General features: G+C 35.8%; 1 protein-coding gene across 4 annotated transcripts in view; it reads left to right on the top strand.

Annotated features, from left to right (window-relative positions):
- The window catches only part of CAMK2D (calcium/calmodulin dependent protein kinase II delta), a 134,180-nt gene that overhangs the window by 102,333 nt on the left and 13,205 nt on the right, over positions 1-18,642 (top strand). Inside the window, exons 12-16 of one of the 4 annotated variants that reach the window (XM_026034600.1) lie at positions 3,483-3,517; positions 5,012-5,044; positions 9,367-9,426; positions 10,860-10,901; positions 13,440-13,488. In XM_026034600.1, coding sequence (XP_025890385.1) covers positions 3,483-3,517; positions 5,012-5,044; positions 9,367-9,426; positions 10,860-10,901; positions 13,440-13,488 — 219 coding nt within the window. Of the gene's footprint in view, positions 1-3,479; positions 3,518-5,011; positions 5,045-9,366; positions 9,427-10,859; positions 10,902-13,439; positions 13,489-18,642 lie in introns of all 4 variants that reach the window. The other 3 variants (XM_026034599.1, XM_026034601.1, XM_026034602.1) reach the window with 3 other exon arrangements.

Below are 18,642 nucleotides of genomic sequence, written 5' to 3'. Positions count from 1 at the left end.
TCCCTCTCTTCCAGTTTGAAATGGCAAGATGTTTCATGCTTATGAAATAATTTTATAATGAGTGTACAGGGAATTTTGGATGTTTATACCAAATACATTTTGATAGTGGATGGTGAAGGCCAAAATAACTTTGCTGTTACTATAGTTAGAATTGTCTTGTATRGCAGTATGGCCAAAATTATGACGCTATGTTGAATTTTTCATTTGCTTTTTAAGATTTTAAGTGAATAGTGAAAAGAGCTACCAAATTTAGAAGCTGTAATGTGCTCTTTGTGATGTAACTGTTGGAGTGTAACTGAAAATAATTTACAGATTAAAACATAATAGTGCTTTGTGGGTACATTTTGAATAATAATAAGCACCGAATTATTCAAAAGAAGTTAGAGAATTATGAATGGAAGAACAGCTTGTTCTATTTGCATAGTATTTAAAATAAACTTTCTGTGTCATATTCCTACATTAATATACACCTATTACATGGAAAACTACCTATAGAAAACTACAAGTAAATTGCACCAGGTTGATACTTAATGAATTGTTAGTGCCTTTTCTTTCTTTTTAATAGTGGTACCACTATACGTTGCATATCTTGTAAAAAGGAATTATTTTAAAATATCAAACAGATACGTCATGTCTCGTCCCTATTTTTAACTGCTGCAGTCAGTAAGATTCACTTTCAACTTTCATGAAGGAAAAATAGGCAATAGTCAAAGTCATTTTCAAACATTATTTCAGCATGAAAAGCAAACAGTTTTTTGGGGCTTTTATTTTGCATTTTGTTTTCCATTTATCATCTCTGTTTTAACAATGACATTTTACTTTTCAAGTTTTTTTTTCATTATATTCATTGCAGCGCATGCTTTTGAAGGTCATTTGTCCATAATAATGTCATTGTAAAAGTGTTTTATTTTCCTTTTTCTTTCTTTCTTTTATGTGGAATGTATATTTCTTGTGAGGTAAGACCCTCAGCACGTGAAAGGAACATCTTCTCTTCTGAATCAAAATTGCTATTTGCCCTAAATCACACTAATTTCATCGTGTTGTCATAAATGTCATTTCTTTTCAGCGTTCTTTCTGGCTTATTAGCACTGCGTAGGTTTTATTTATAGCTATTGCATGTAGTTGCAAAAATCTTCCATTGTGGGCTTATTTTAGAATATGCTAATAGCTTGGCTACTGCAAATTCTTTAAATATTTGATTTGTATGCAGGATCTGTGCTTAGAGAAAGATGTATTAACATATTCCTAAAAATGCATTCCAAGACAAAAACAGCAATGGCAAAAGCAGTGGAGTAAGAAGTATGTCCTCTAACATAGCATCCTGCATAATAATCTGTAGTAGAAACATTTCAAAGGGTATGCTGACAATGCCATAAATACTGTTCTTGTAGTTACTGCTTTTGGTAGCCTCACTTGACTTTTTTATCTTTCAATGTTTCTTAAGCTTTGAAAAAAAACACAGAAATTACCTAGAAATGTCCAGGGAAAGGACCTGATTTGTTATGAATAGCAGCTTATAAGAATTAGTTTACTTTTTCCCATATTTTTGTGAGCTCTAACAGTATTAAACATGCTTTGAAAGGAATGGTGGAGTGTTTTTTTTGCCCATAGGTTTTGTATAGTTCCCCCTCCAATTCTTTCCATAAATTAATTTCAGAAGCTTATGAAGTTCCTGAACGTTTCTTTGTTGTACAATAATGCTTAAAAAAAAAAAAAAGAAAAGGCCCCATGTTCCCTGCTGCATCTGGCCATGCGCAGGGTGCAGAAGATCAGGAATGCTCCCATCTGTACGACACACAGCACCTTCCTGCCCTGCCCTTCCTAGTGGCAGGCAGCGCCACGCTCAGCCGCCTGCCCAGGGCACGTGTGTGCACGCAGGCACGGCCACTAGAGCATGGAGCAGATCCAAAAGGCCCAGCTTGGCACAGAGGCTCCTCTGAAGCTTTTCTTATTTTCCCCTAGCGATGGTAAACAGAAACAAATGCTGGTAACCTGTCATTGAAAGCAGCCCTAAACACCAGGCACTGCAACGGATTGCTGGTTCAAGAAGAGGGAGGCTGTGATGTCCTCTTTTCCACTTCTTATTTCCCCTTCCACAATTCAGAAATAGTTTGAACAACATCAGGCTGGCAGGGCAGGAATACCTGTGAGAGACAAGCTCCATGTCACATCTCTCTCCCCTTGGTTGCACCAGATTTTATAGCCTGAAACATTTCACTCTCAAAAGGCTTCCTAATTCTAAGCAAAGCTGTATATAGAACTGGACCTTTCTTACAACTTAAAGTAAAATATWTTTTCTAATATGAAAGGTTCATAAACAACAAATAAAAATGCTAGGCGTATTTTAATAGCTCATTATTCTTATGTTTTTTTGGCAACGGCTCAGCAAGCATTCACACTTGTGAATAGTTTATTTGAATTTGGTAGGTCTGCCAGCATGTATTTCTGCTGCAAATATTCACAAGTTCAGGGGTCTGGTTTCCTTGCTTGCACSTTAGCCCTCCAAATTTAGTAATGTGGACTAGTATGACCCAGTTTATGTGGCAGGATTTAAAGCATAATATCTCTGTGAATCAAAATTGTAAAAAATCTTTCCCATTAGAGCAGACTGAAATTACAGACAAGTGAAACACTTATTTTAAAGCAAATTGGCTAATCAGGTGCAATATGATTCAGAAAGTCACAGTTTCTGTTCAATAGAAAGTGAAGTACCATTCTTAAATATTAACCTCCGCAAGAAGCACTCCCAAAAACAAAACTTCCGTGGTGGATTGTTTTTCCCCTTGGATTTGCAACCTCTTTGTCCCTTTCCGTGAGGTGACTGATACCTTTGTCATGGGAAATCCCCAAGGAACCCTTGCACAAAAATGCTCTTTTATAGTGAAGTTTGCTTTTTGGTTAATGGGTCAGTCATGTACCTCATTATAGTTTGAAGGTACCTTTCCCCATCGATTAGAGGTTGCTTACTTTTATGCCACTCCCATACTAATAACAGCATTAAGATAAGAGTAAGCTCTACAAATACCATAACAAAGTCCCTACTATGAAAACAGTCCTGCTTCATAGTCGTTGTAAACGACTATGTTATAAACATAGTTGTAAGCATATTGTTATATAATGACATAATAAGCGAGTTGTAAACATATTTCAGTCTAGAAAATGAATGTATCCCATGCTGCTCTCCTACACCTGTCCTACTTCTGTGTGTTTCATTTATGGCATCCAGTAGTTCCTAACAGCTAAGTTTCTCATTGTATAATTACTGTCAGCTTTAATAATTAGAAGGCCAATATTACACTCTTCAGTATTTGTAGTTTTTTAAGTATTGTGAATATCTTGTTTCCTTTACTTGAAGCAATAAAGAGAGGAAAATAGAAGCTGAAAATATGTGCATCTGGGGGCAGTGGGGGGCTTGCTGCTCAGCTGATTGACCTCAGGAGTAACTGGCTGGTACTGAAATTATTTCTCTCATTTTACAGCAGCTAAGAGTTTGCTGAAAAAGCCAGATGGAGTCAAGGTAGGTTAAATATATGCTTTAAAAACATTTTCTTATTCGCTACCTGTAACTTCTGCTGATATTTTTAGAACTGAATCTGCTTATTCCTTTTCTTTATAGAATTTAAGTGCTGCTTAGTGAGTATTGGAAGTTGTAAGTGAAACTTAACTAAGAGAAATAATTGAAAAACAAGCATTTTAATAAGTGGAAAATTAGAAAAGTGCTGGAGAAGGAATGCTTTAGTGCTATTTCAGTGAAAGGTGATTTGTATAATTAATGAACCAATGTTATTAATTGGCTTGTAAATAGAAATGATGGTTTGGTGGTGGGCATGTTGGGTTTTGATGTTACCAGTGCTTATCTGCAACTCCTTTTGCCTGGATGTTTACCCTTGATTTTTCATTAGATTCGTGGAAGATGAAAAGCTTATTGGTAGGTTTGGCTCCACATGAAGTGTATTCTGCCAGATGTCCTTGGTACGTTTGGCAGAACTCAAGGGATTTASTATGTCAACAAATAAGTTTGTCCTGACTAATAAGCCTTACTAAGAAGGGAACATTTTGGCAGCTTTCATACATAATTTAGAGTTCCTATTCTCATGTCACCAGATCCTGCAGGAGGAGAGATGCTTCACAATGACCATTCTGGATAAATACTTTGAAAAACAGCTAGAAAAAAAAAATCACTCAGCAGTGAAAAATGTTTTATTTCTTTTCTTGGAGGACTCCTGAAGACTAAAAACCAATGCCTCAAGCTTTCATCATATAATTTGAAAGAATTTCTTCTGTGCACTGTGTCTTTTCTCAGGAGTGTGTCTTTGACCCCAATTTTAATTTGATCTAAATTTTTTAACTCTTWACTAAACATTGTGTACTTAAATACCAGGCTCGTAGTATATTGTCCCTGTCCCAAATACGCTCACTTTCCCAAGCAAAATACTCTTGAAACTGACTGAAAGAGGCGAGCACTCTATAATTCAAGTGCTCTCACTGAAAAGTAGTAGATATCTAATTTGTATGGAGRAGCTGTTACGGATCTGTATCTGTTATTTTTGTGGAAAACCCTTTACATCCTTCATTGTGGAGTACTTAAATTGTATGTACTCAGCTGAATAGCTTTTCCTTTTTAAATATTATACCTCCTACAGGTCTACAGTATTATTCGTTGTATCTTAATTTTGATTATGATATTGCAAACAATTGTTGCCAAAATTTTGCCTAAATTACACTTGTTGAGTTTTGATACTTTWGTTTACACACATTTTATATATCTGATGTTTTCCTATGTAGTTATGTGGAGCAAAGAGTGTGAATATACATCTGGGGAGGTCTATTTTCCTCTTTTCTTTTATTGAGAAAATATATTCTCCATAGTGTTTTTTACCCCTTTCTATAGGTTAGGCGGTCTTAAAAAATACAGCAAAAACCAGAAATATACTGTTCTCCATGCATTGCTACTTTAAATCCAACCAGTCACATTTTCTTCTTTTCCTTTCTCTCTGACTGGTCAATTCAGAAAAGGAAGTCCAGTTCGAGTGTTCAGATGATGGTGAGGATCTTTATCTGACAGATTTTTCCTCCTGTGAAACGTTCACACGTAGAAATCAAAGAGTTGCGTTTAGTTTTGTTAACATACTGTTAGAAGCTGCAAAATTTTAAAGTACAACCGTGTGAATTTAAGCCTGCAGTTGCTGTATGCCATCCACAATGAATTGTTCTGCAATTCTTTTGAGCAAGTTTTTCTGTTTCTTTTAACTGGGGACATGTAAATGCAAAAAGAAAGTAGATGTAACATTGTCCAATGCAGCTGTTCTTAGTGGATAAAAATAGTAACAATACAGTGATCATATAACAACCTTCCATTAGTTTATAAAACTCTTTGTATAATAAAAGCTAATAATATTAATATAATAAAGTGTAACCCAAACTAGATTGCTTTGCACAATGAAGTCACATAACTTTAATTGAGCAATTACAGGTCAGGATGCAATGCCCAAAATGCTCAGGAACCAGCAAAACAAGTGCACAGCCTTCCCGTACTCTGCTTTCCTAGCTAACGTCCATCGCAGCACAGGGGCTGGCACCAGACGTCCCAACTGGCTGTCAGTCTGTCTAACTTCTCTTCCTCCTTGACCTGCTCCGTAGTTATGCATTCAGTTGGCCTCGGTGCAGCTTGCTATCTTGCTGCTTATTATGCCTTTGAACTGGAATTTGGAAGCGTTCCTGAGGATCTGCAGTGATGTCCCAGCCAGCTTCTGGTGCTGCTGAAGGTAGAGGGAAGGCACGTGTCTTACCTTTCTCTGGAAAGCACAATTCCCCTTAAAAAGTGACCAGTGCTAGCCAGATGGGAATAGGCTTGTCATTATCTAGGGAAACACTCTGCTCTCCTCTGGGTATCAGAATTTCAACATTAATAGTGTCCAAAGGAAGGYCAGAGGACAGGTACAGTGGGGATATTTCTAGTATCCCAAACATGAAGTATGCTTTAGTTGTTTGCTTACAAAGGTGTTTTGTGGAAGGTTAAGCCCTGAGATACAGGTTTTCTTTCTTAAAATACTTTATAAGATACTGAAAAAYGTGAGCATAAATGACTCTACAGTCATGCCCAGCTGCTTGGTGTGCTTGTGTGTGTCTGTCCTGTACTGCTATCAAACCGAAGAGTGGCTCCGGACAAGCAATGCTAAAGTACAAAATGTTTTCTCCTTTACAACAAACAGATCACCACTTTAGTGTAATTTAAATTTAGATCAGTTGTCTCATATGAAAATATTCCTTTTAGAATAGTTTCCCTTTTCTGTTAAAATACATGTAAAATGGATAAGTATGTGTTCATATATCTTAACAAAAAATCTAATGTATGTGTTATAGGAGGAAGAGAGAAAATGTACAGGCTTATTGCTCTTTTCCCTGTAAGCCTCAAAGGGTTTTGCCAAGTTCTACTTATATAGAAGAAATAACTTTGTTTTGATTTACATTATCTCTTTCTGTTTTAGTAACAAATGCTCAATTCTTGATATGTTACTAATAGTACTAATAATTTTTGAATGTATTTCGTGCAGTTTTCAGCAGTAGCTGTAATGGATATTGTTTATTTTTATAGGACTTTCACCAAGGGAGTATGGACCCAAGCCTGCTCTCCTTACTCAGGCAAAATTGGAGTTAAAATTTAATTAACCGGTTTTCATTATGTATTCAGCAACAAGCATTTTTTTTTGGCATATCACTTTATTTTTGATATTAAGCTACTACTGAATGGGACTGTATGAAATCTGGTGAAATCTTCATTTACTTCCTCATGTTTTTGCTTTCTGTACACTTGTGTCTTTTTATTAGTTACTTTTTGTTCGTAATGTCTTGATGACTAAGCTGTCACTAAAATATGAGCTTTAAATTACCTAAGTTGGTACATGATTTTTCTCTTGTGTTTGAAGATACATTATGCCATCAAGCAGTGTTGTATGTGTGCTTCTCATACCATAATTCTCCTATAGGATTTCCATTTATTGCAGCAATAGTTTTTTTGTTTGTTTGTTTTTTAAGGTTTTTCCTGAGTAAGGACTTTAGGCTTTAGTCAGTCCCATAAGCATCTAAGCGAGTTAGTTTTTATATAAATACTTGCTAATACTTCTGTCTGACAGAGCTCCCTGTGAACGCCAGTATGCACCAAGGAATTCGTTTTCCTCCTCTGTCGAGTGCAGAGAGCCCTGCAACTTGTGACTGAAGTTTCACTTGGCGGACATGGTTGTAAATAAATTAAAATTATTTGGCAATAACAAGTCTAAGCTAGAGCATAAAATAAGTACTTGGAATTCAGTAATCACTCATACTTTCCCTCAGTGACAAATTCTGTAGAAAAACAGTTTTGGAAATGCACAGTGTTACAAAAAAAAAAAAAAAAAAAAAAAAAAAAAAAATCTCCTGCTATAGATATAGCACTGTTAACTCTGATTCTAAATCAAAGAAGATATTTTTATCCTATTTGAGAAAATGGGTCCTATCATCAATATTGCTAAATAAGATTTAGTATGGAAATAATACGCTTCTTCCATTAACTAATTTGTCTGCAATAGATTCCTGAAAGAAAGCTAGCTCATTAAGATAAGGTTTTTTTCACTCTGGAATTAATTAATGCAAACCCTATCTGTATTTCCATAATCTAGGCCTGTCCGAAGTAAGACTTGGATTTAGCTGCATGCTTCATTCCAGCTGTCAGCTCCCATACCTGTACCAAAGTAAAATAATATTGGAAAATTGCTGGGGATATTAAGTTCAGCGAACTTCTCCAGTGGTGTGAACTTCTCAACGTTCAAATTGAGTAAAGTCTTAGCACTAACAAAACTTAAATGTTAGCCTGCGTCTCTGAGAAGTTGAATGCTGTTATAAGATTATAGAATCATTGAGAAACCTGGGGTAGAAGTGAGATGTTTCTTAAACAGAAAAGCTCAGTTTGGTCCACTCTTCCAAGGCTTTCCCTGTCTTTATGCCTTTTCATAAGTATTAGTGAGGACATCATAATTTTCTAATTGGTTTTAGAAAGGCCTTTCTTTAGGAACTAAAACTAACTCACAAGCTGGATCAGAGGATTGTTGGAATTTCTTTAAATGACATATGAATTTCTTACCAAAAATTAATTAATGAGAGATTTACATATTTTTGTTCTTTTGCCTTGCACATTTACTGTTAAGTACTGGGAAGAGAAGGTTCAATATCTTTTTTTTATTTTTTTTTCCAAACTGTATACCTGTATGCATCTTTGTATGTTCTTTTGGACCACTCCTGTTAAAATCAAACATGACCAAAATGTTTGTGAAAAATAATTCTTATTTTCTCATTTTTAAACTTTTCTAATAATTCTCAAAGACTTGAAATGACATTTTAAACTGTTCTTGCCTATGCTTTTTAYTGCTTACTACTGTATGTAAAAAGTAGCTTGGTAAGCTCCTTTTACTGTGGTATTTATGAAAACAAATTTTAAAAGTGAATTTAAAGTATTAGATACCTTTAAACTTATTGTTTACTTTTCTTTGAGATAAATGCTTGTACAAATAAAAAGCCAGTCTTGTGCAGATATAGTACTGTGCTAAGCTTAGGAACTCTCATGACCATCCACGTGTTAAGTTAAGCAGATATGCAGTGCTTTGTGAATTAAGACTGCAGAAACTGCAGTGTGGAACATGATACTTTCATGGTATGGTACCAAAATTGAAAGGCTGATACACAGTTATGGCAACATACTTGAGATTGGAAAAATCACAGCTGGCGGTTATTTTTGTCCGAAGTTACACCAAAAAGCTAAAGGGACACCAATCTATTTCCAACATCCATCATATTTATGGAATTACATTCCAAGAAGTCAGTAGAACTATTGATCTCTAAAGAGCTGTGACGAATCAAATGATATTGATGTTAGTCATTGGTAATTAGAAAACAAAAAGTGTAACTGAGTGCAGTTATTCAATACCGATTAGAAATCACAGTGGCAACTTAGGTCCCTGTTTAAACATGTTAATTTTATGTTCTTCTCATATATATATATATATATATTTATATATACATACATATAGCTGTTTTCTAAAGGCTTTCCATTCTTTTAAGTGTCACAGCTGAAGTAATCTATCTCTAGAACTTCCTAGGCTGCCTCTGAAAGCCTGTAGCTAGCATGTTTGGAGAAGTTACAACTAGCTGTCAAAACTATTGTTAGTGTTCCTTTCAAGTTCATAAGTTCATCTTTCTGTGATTCTTTATTTCCATATCTATATCTATATATAGATATCTATATCTGTATATAGATGTTCTATACAGAGAGATATAGATACGGTGCCTACTGCGAGTTCTAAGGCTTGTCTGTTTCTATTTTCTGCATACCTACAGATAAACAACAAAACCAACGTGGTAACCAGCCCCAAGGAAAATATTCCTACCCCGGCGCTGGTATACCTAGAATCTTCCTTCTCATGTTATCTTGAAGTTTTTGACTGTTTTCTGTTTGTTCTTTCTCCTGTATTTTTTTTTTCTTTTTCATGTGTTTACTTGGTTTGCTTTCTAAAAACAGGTTTGGGGAAAACACATTTTGGTTTGAATTATGCTTTTCTTGTTTTGGAGGAAGTCCATTGTTAAGCGGTGTGTTGATTAATAGAAAGTTTTACATGGACGCTGGATGCAGTAGAATCATAGTAGTTGTATCTGTRGTTGAATTTTTTGCATGCTCTTCCAGAAAGTGAGTAGAATGTGCTTTATGTTGCTCTTAGCTGTTTGCGTGGTGGTTGTTTGAATCTTTTTAATGCTAACTTTTTTTTGGGGGGGAGTGGGTAGAGGGGCGGGAGGGAAGCTAACAGGATTATTGCCAGACAACAATAAAATAGACCTTATTCAGATTTTCATTCAATTCTTTATAAAACACAACAGGACTTTGCAAGTCTTCATGTACTGGGATCAAGAGGCATCTAATCATAAAATTTTTTGGTGTTTTCTTTTATACTTAGATCTATAGGAGAYATTACCCCGCATTAAGAAACTGCAAGAAACATATTACTAATCAGAGGACTGTTCATTAATATTTGTGTCAYAATCTTGCTTCTGCTAGAAAGTCAAATTTGTTAGTCATACATGAGTCACAGAGGTTAAAAAACATAAATGTTAGCACAGAAACATCTGATTTCATGAAGTTTTCCATATGACAGACACTCTGAAAACACATATAGAAGCGTGCCTGAGGAGAGATTCTTTGTTCTTTATGAGCAATTCCCAATGAGGAATACATTCCTAAGTAATTTCAAAGGATTAGTTGAGAGAGATTTTGTTTGTTTGTTTTTTCTCTCCTTTTTTTTTTAAGGAAAAGAGATTTGGGAAAACTACGTTATAAAATGACACAAAGACCTCCCACTTATTCTGTGCTGCGCTTCTAGGGCAGAAATTGGTAATACTGTACATATTTCTTCTTGAGTCTTTATTAATCCATCTGTATTTTCATTTGTTCACTTTTATCTTAATGCTAATGCTAATAAGCATGATTAAAGGGAAAAGGTGGTTGGTCATCACCTTAGTAGCTCAGACAGGAAAATGACCAAAACATTTAGCATGAGACCTCATAAAATACTAGAGCCTCTTCAGGTCTCCAGAGCTTCAAAGCCCTGTCTATGTTGATCATGAATAAGGTCTTTGCATGCTGTTGAATTGAGAAAGGTCATCTTTTTTTTGCTGGCTTGCTGGTTGAGGAAATCTTTTATCAGAAATACCCAGTTTCATCTGCTGGCAACAGTTGACGTTTGTTTTAGCGTTTGTGAGCTGGCTCTGCTTGCACGCCCTCACGGTAACAGAAGTGCATTTACCAATGCGAATTGTTTTTCTATTTTGTTCTCGCTCAGGAGCCCCAAACTACAGTAATCCACAACCCTGATGGAAATAAGGTATTCAGAAAGAACTGATTCCATCCTGCTTTTCCAAACCACACATTTCATCCMCAATTGTAGAGCAGAGCAGGGCCACGCCAGGAGCTGGTGAAGGATAATCTCATTCCTGTACTTGTCCCCGCCGGTGTCACCTGAGCCTGTGTCACCTGCGCGGCGTTGCTGCTGCGCTCCCGGAGCTCCGGGAGCCCTTGCGGGATGGGTAGCAATTGCCGGGGTGCGGTACCCTGCGCAGCCACGCACGGCGGTGGGGGCTCTCTCTGGTTTCAGCCAAACATACCTACAATTTAGCTAAGGCAGAGGAGGGCTCTTCGCAGAGCACGGTGAGGTTCTGTCGAAGGCTTTTATGTGGAGTTGTCACCTCAGATGAAGACGTACTTTCAGCTCATCCCATCTGCTGTGTCTCAGCATGCTCGTACACCATGCTGTGACCTGTCCTTTGCACAAGACTTGTGTTTTCTCCCATAACATCATTGAGCATTTTCCAAAAAAAACAACAACAAAAAATATTTCAAGTGATAAGGAATTCTTTTGGTTTTTATACATTTTTTTTTTTTTATTTCCTGTGTGTTGTGGTGCTTGTGTTTGGCAGCTGATTCCTAAAACATGTGTTTGTTTTATTTTTTTTCATGCATGGACTTGAAAAGGGCCAGGAAATACCATCATTTCCATTATAACACATGTTCTTAGGTTTCCTGCAAAGAATTTCTCTTCTGAAAAAAAAAAAAAATCACAGTTTGCAGTATTGACTTTGAGAAAGTTGCTGTTTCATTTAGCTAGTCTAATTCCCTATGATTGTTGTATATATAAAAGATTGAATCTGAGTGGGGAAAAAAAATGCATGCAGACATTTCCCAAGCATGGAAGAAGTGACCGTGTGTATCTTGCTTGCACATTCCATTTGTGTATGYATCTCACACTTGTAGAACACCACTTTTGTTTTCATCTCGCTACTTTTTCAACTCCCAAATTTTTTATGCACAGCCAACAGTGTGTGTTTAAATTCTAGTCTAATCTTAGTCACTAAAGCTACTAAAGACCCCCCGTCAAAACCCCAAATAAAATATTGGCATGACTACATCTACTTGACTTTATTATGTAATCATAAGCAATGCAGATATTTAATGTCCCAAAAGGTCATAGTAGATAAGTAAACTACGCAGCGTGGAGAGTTGCTCCTAAATTTCTGGTCTTAAAAATGAGTGTTAAACTATGGCAACTGGGGTGGATGCTTCAGTATTACAGACAACATCTGCTGTGAGAACTTGTGCATGGTGTTCACCGCTCGTACGCGTGTGGAGTTTCCATTTACTTATAAGTAACATGTGTAACTGATAGCGCATGATGCGTCCGGGTAGCGTGAAACCCCTAACACCACCCAGTATAGGAGAAGCATGATGACTTGTTTCATTGGTGTGTGTGGATTGATTTGTGTAGTTTTATTCATGGATGCACATACCTTTTGGTTTTTAAGGTCTGAGCAATGCGTTAACAGTTTTGACGTTCGCTTGACACAGTAAGGAGCACTGTCAAATTTGGCTTTTTATTATTTGATTGTGAACTTTCTAGGAACTGAAACCAATACCACCCTATCTTCCATYTCTCAGACAAAAAGTAACCCACATAATGCTTTTTGCTATTGGGCTGTGACTTTAAAACATGTTACTTTACAAAAAAACAAACAAAAAGGAACAGATGGAAAAATGAGCTTAAAAACTGTCAGACTTCTCAGAAAATGTGTGCCTCTTAGGTTTGACAGTGTTCTTTTGAATTTATCCCTAATGTTTCATGTTTCCAGTAATTCATGAAAGACTGAAAGGCAGTGCCCTTGCCTTTTTAACAGTGCAGTGGTTTAAATATAACTGTCTTATAGACAAGTCATTCCTCTGGGGGGCAGGGTGCTTGAACATCACTTCTATGAAGATGCATTAATTTATCGAAGTTGTCCTCATAAATCTATCAATTCTCTGTCTCCTTCAATTTTTTTTTATCACAAAACAGTGTAAAAATGACATAAAAATGTGTATCCAATTTTCTTAAGATTGCTGGGAGCCTTTCTGCTTGTTTTAATATATATCGTATTAAGGCTTAAGTGGAAAAAAAACAAAAAAACAAAAAACCACCTGTAGTGTTCAGAAGTCTGCATATTTACAAACTGGAAGGGAATGACTTATTTTACACAGTTGGTTAATCACTGAGCTTAAAATGGCAAGCTCTTCTCCCTGCCTGACGTAATTCATATAACATTTCAGATGAACTTTGTACACTTGGATGGTAAAGAAAAAATTCCTTTATATTCCTGTGAAGTCAAAGCATTAGACAACAGGAAATATATTTACATTCCCCTTTGAACTGGATGGGAATATTAGTCATTGGTTTCAGGTGGGAATGTCTCAATCTATGTGTGACCATTTGTTTGTGAATTACATCCCACTCGGCTTAAGGCTTTGCATGATCTCTATAACTAACTATTTTTCATAGGAACTCAAGTAGACTTGGCATATTTTATATATTCTACTTATATTTACTTTTCAACAGGAATCAACGGAGAGCTCCAATACAACCATTGAAGATGAAGATGTGAAAGGTATGATTTTTAAGCTTGGAATGTTTGGAAAAGCAATAACATAGATCCTTTGAATAGATTTCATTAGGTCTTTAAAAAGAGAAACTCCTAATAAATCTTAAGGGAGATTTTTTTCCCCCTTTTTTTCATTAAATGATTTTTATACATTGTATTACTTCAGACATTTTCAAATTTAATGCTGAGTTTTCATTAAGCAAAAATGCAGGGTTTATTTTTGAGTATGAGGAATATAAATATAAAGTTACTGTTTGTCACTTAAAATGTTAGTCCAATAATAATAGAAGTAGATTAAGAATTTAGAATTCAGTGCTTTCTAACTCTATTTAATTCAGGTATTTCTAGCATAGGTGGAGTTTTTTTGGTTGGTTGGTTTGTTGTTTTTCTGAGGTCATCATTTTAATTTTTATTCTGTTCAGATGCCAGTGTTTCTTTGTGTTTTTCTTTTACTTTGGCCATACTGGTATTTCAGTTGTCTTTTATTTTTCAAACAACTAAAAATAACAGTTTTGCTATAAGATCAGTTCTGTGACCTCACAGGTATTGTTTTTGTTTTGTTTTGTTTTCTTCAGATATTCACTGTGATGTTACTCATACTTATTTAATAACATACTATTTCAAAAACTATATTGTGAATGATTGGTCCACAGAAAGATTGGTTTTTAGCATCAAAGCACAATATTCAGTTCATCAAAGCACATATTCAGTTGAATGTGAGTCAGAGATGATAGTAAAAGAAAAAAAGTAGGGAATAAATGATGGAAGGTGAAAATTCTTGGTGAACTGTTGTAGTACGAGGTACGCTTCATSCTGTAAGGGGCAGAGTGCCAATAGGAGCCATGGTTACTGGGTGTGTTAGCACAATCACACAAAGGTTTGAACCTGCTGGAGACCTTCGACTGCAAAAGAGTATGGGAATATTTTAGAATTTAGAAGAGGTTCAAACAAGATAGTTTCAATTGTATTAAAAATACATATACAAAGTGTTTTGTTTCAAGTTGGCAGACCAGGTACTGTCTGTGTTTGATAAAAATTTCCATATTACCCGTATAATGAACTGATATGCGTCCTGGTTTAGTAGTCACTGGCATTTCCTAATCAAGCCTTTCACAAAGAATTCAAGAGAGCCTGATTTCTTTAATGAGACACCCCAGTGTCTCATTATGTACAGTCTGGAAGTCCAGATGAGCATCATTAACCTGGCAATCCTGGGTGTGCTTCCTGTCCTGAGCAAATASCTTATTTGGTTAATGAGGAAACAACACATTTGCACACAGTCTCTGAAGGGCAACAGATTCTAATTCCACTCTCCTAACATGTGCTATCGAGTCTTTTCCAGGGTTCATATAGCAGATTTGTTATTCTCTGAGCTTATTTTTATGTTTCATCTGTTCTCATTTTAGCAGAATTAATAGCAAAGAAATGATGTAAAATTTTTGAAGACAGAAATTCACTTGCTATGGTTTGGGTATTGTATTGGGTATTAACATTTATTAAAAGTTGAATAAATTAAAATGTAGTTAGAACAATAAAACAATATGAAAGATCTGTTATTTTTTGGACACTAATGATTTTTCATTAGCTGTCCTTAAGACTGTACAGCCTTTAAAAAGTGACTWCATTTCTGTTCTAATTGTGCAAGAACAAAATCAAGAGTTTGAAATGTCTGTGTGCTCCTGTATGCAAATAATTGTTGTTAATAACACAGGAAACTTTAGATGCTTCAAATCATATTCTTACCTAATGTTTTGTCAACTTCATTGAGCAAACTGTTATTTATTGGRAAAAATAGACTCAAAATATGTGCATAGAAGTATTGCATACACTTTTTTTTTTTTTTTTTTTTATCTGGACCAATGAGTTTTTTTACACTTTCATTTTTTGGCTAAAGTAAAAGTAAAGAGTAAGATAAGAAAAGCAATAGTTGGTAAAATAATTAATTCCTGTGCAGATTACTCAAATATTTCTCACTGTTTACATTTTATAACTTCACTTTGTGTCTTACTGTACTTGCCCGACAAAGAGGAACTTTTTTTCTTGTTCTAATCATGCTAATTTGATTATTAGTTAAGTACACAATTAGTTACAAATGAAAGCTAAGAAATCTCGGGTCTTTTTTTTGCAGATTTTAGAGCAGAATATATGTTTCTTTTTGAAATTAAATTGAACTTTGATAATAAAACACAGGAAGTTCCATCTTCCTATGAGAAAGAATTTCTTTACTGTGAGGGTGACCGAGTCCTGGAACAGACTGCCCAGAGAGGTTGTAGAGTATCCTGCTCTGGAGATCTTCCAAATCTGCCTGGATGCTGCCCTTGCCCCTGTGTGGAATAAAGGATCTCTACAGGTTCCTTCCAACCTCAACCATTCTATCATTCTGTGAAATTGCCAGTAGATACAAAGGGAAGAAATTCACTGGACACATTGTTTAATATGGATGTATGCAATTCTAGTGAATGATCCAAAAAAAAAAAAAAAAAAAAAAAGGCTTTTGCTTGTCCAATTCCTTTTACATTACTTGAAGTTTTTAGTTATTTTTGGTTCAGGCACAGCAAAAAGTATGGCTACAGATCAAATAGAAAAGAAGTAATTAACTCTGCCTTGGCATAGGTCAAACACTTTCTTGGGAATGCTTGTATTATATAARTAATGAAGGCCTATTTTTAAACTATATTTCTTGACTACCTTTCTGYTTTACCAAACTTATTTAGGGGAGAAAAGTACACTGTTCTTCAATGAATCTAGCTTGATTGTCAGAAGGCTGATCTGTACTTTGCAGCATTGTTGTGACCATTGAGAATACTTATACATCATTTTGTGGATTGATTGTTTACATTTATATCACTTATTTTATCGTGTAGAATTATTGCCAGATTGGTGTCAGGAAATGATTTATAGTGGTATTGCCTGTTTAAAAAAAAAAAAAAAAAAAAGTGGCCACCTGACTATCACCAGTGTTGAAAATGTGTCAGATGCGATTTTCATTGAAAAAAACACAGGCATATCATGCCATTTTGCTTGTCTTTTTTCAAAGTACTTTGAGATTTGAAAATGCAGATTATATGGCATTCACTTTACCAGTATTTGGCATCCTGAAATCTGTTCTGCTAAACATTTTTCTTCTATAATGTTCATGAGGAGTCCGTGAAAATTCTTGAAGCTTGAGAAAAGCTTGGAGTTGCCCTGTGAAACCCTGGTCCCATGGGAGAGGCTRTGAAGGAGCTAGAATGATACACAGAGGTGAAAATGCAGACTTTGTCATGCTTTATATGAGAGTCATGGGGCATTTGTCTCATGGCATCTTAGCTCAGGCTTACCCACTGGGGTATTCCCGTTTCTTGTTTCTGCCACGGTTCTTGGTGCTCCACTTGGAAATGGTGAGGAACTCAGCTGGTGTGCAGGGTGGCGTCTGCAATCTTCTGCACTGGAATGACTGGTGGAAAGTAGGTTTTCTAGGTTTGTTCCCTTGTTGCCTGTCTCACACCATGCATTCTAGTAACAGCGCAGCTGCAAATTCCATTTCTGTTGCTGTTAGAATTAGAGCTGCCACTAGCTCTAATTAAGTCGTTGATGTTGCACTTTGTTCTCCAGGTTTCTGTGAATCATTTCACCTCCATTTCAACAAACTCTTGGGTACATTAACAGCCAATACCATCTAACTTTAAATAACAGCCTCATGATAACAGTTTGAGTTAATGGAAAGTAAAGGCTTGGAGAACAATTGCAGGTATCTGCAGCTGATGTAAAGGAAAATGCAGTGTAATTTACCTTTATTCATAACACCTTTTATTTCCGCCTTCAAACCATTATATGTAGCTTTGCAACTAATCTCATTAAATGAATAATTTAATTATAGGGCCTCTGCACAATGATATTACACCATCTTATAACTGTAAAGCTTTTATCTCTTAGGTTTTGTTTGAAGCTTTGCACATGATATTGTATCTCAATCACACAATTATAAGAAAAACAAAAATGCAGGTATTTTGCCTAATACTTGTGTTTAATTCTGTAGTATCACAAGAGAAGATTAAATGACCATTATGTACTTCATTCCTAAAATGGAAAAGAGAATCTTTTATTATTTTAATCACAGGTCTAAGCAAAACGAGATATTCTTTCTGCTGAAGCTTAGTGGCAGATATAAAATGTTTAGTAGACGAAGTTTCTGCTATTTGTAGGCTCCTGATCCTTCACTGCTTAATGACAGGGGAAAAGGCAGAAAGCACCTGAGCCAGGAAGATGGGCCAAGGCTGCACGGCAGTGGGGATGTTTCCTGGTGTAATTTTCAGACACTACCTGAGTGGGACCTGGCAGATGTTAACCATGCTTGCAGTAAAGGAAGTGGAAGACTTCCTTGTGCTGCTGTTCTTCACCTGCAGTGGCAGGAAGGTGGGGAAACGTTCTCCAAACTATGAATGATAATTTGAACTGTAACATCTGGGATAGTCGTGGTGATGCCTCATACTGATGCAGCTGTTAAAGCACTGAGTCCATGGCCTAACACTTGGCATGGACTGCTGCTGTGTTGATCTGATGCTGGGTGCACACTTTTTTCCAACGTGTGGGAAGTTCTTTTTCTGTTTATTTAAATACCAATACCATCTCCCTGTCATTAATTGGCCGCAATCTTGCCTATTTTTAAGCTTTTGTTATTCTTTTCATGCTTCTATCTTTCCACCTGAGGCTCTTTTGTTGTGAGTTAAAGCCGGCAGTAGCCCAAGGGTCCATTTTCTAGAATGGTTTAAGGAGTAAGCAGTCCTGCAACTCATGACAGCTCTTACAGGTTTAACAGGGCACCTCAGGAAAGGTATTTTCCTTCCATACTAAACTTGGCCTCTGGGCATAGATTTTCCAGGTTGAGAAAAATCTTTTTTCTTTTTAAGGTTCAGATGCTGTTTACAGCTGGAGATAAACTGATTAGAAACATTGAAAATGATTAACTAAGAAATGTGCAGTTTAACATTAATAAAAAAAATTAAAAAAAAAAAAAAAAAAGGAAAAAAAACACCCCAGTCTCTAATCCGCTATTGCAAATGTTTTTTTAGGAACAAATTCTTATGTCTTAGGATCTTATCAGAGAGTGCATACATTATTCTCCTTTTACATAAGGACCTTAACTATATTTTATGTTTGAAGGCAGATTTTAATTTAAAT

Source organism: Nothoprocta perdicaria, unplaced genomic scaffold (genome assembly GCF_003342845.1).
Source record: "Nothoprocta perdicaria isolate Ctin4 unplaced genomic scaffold, notPer1 scaffold_149, whole genome shotgun sequence".
NCBI classification, from domain to species: Eukaryota; Metazoa; Chordata; class Aves; order Tinamiformes; family Tinamidae; genus Nothoprocta; species Nothoprocta perdicaria.
This window is presented reverse-complemented; position numbering and strand designations above follow the sequence as displayed.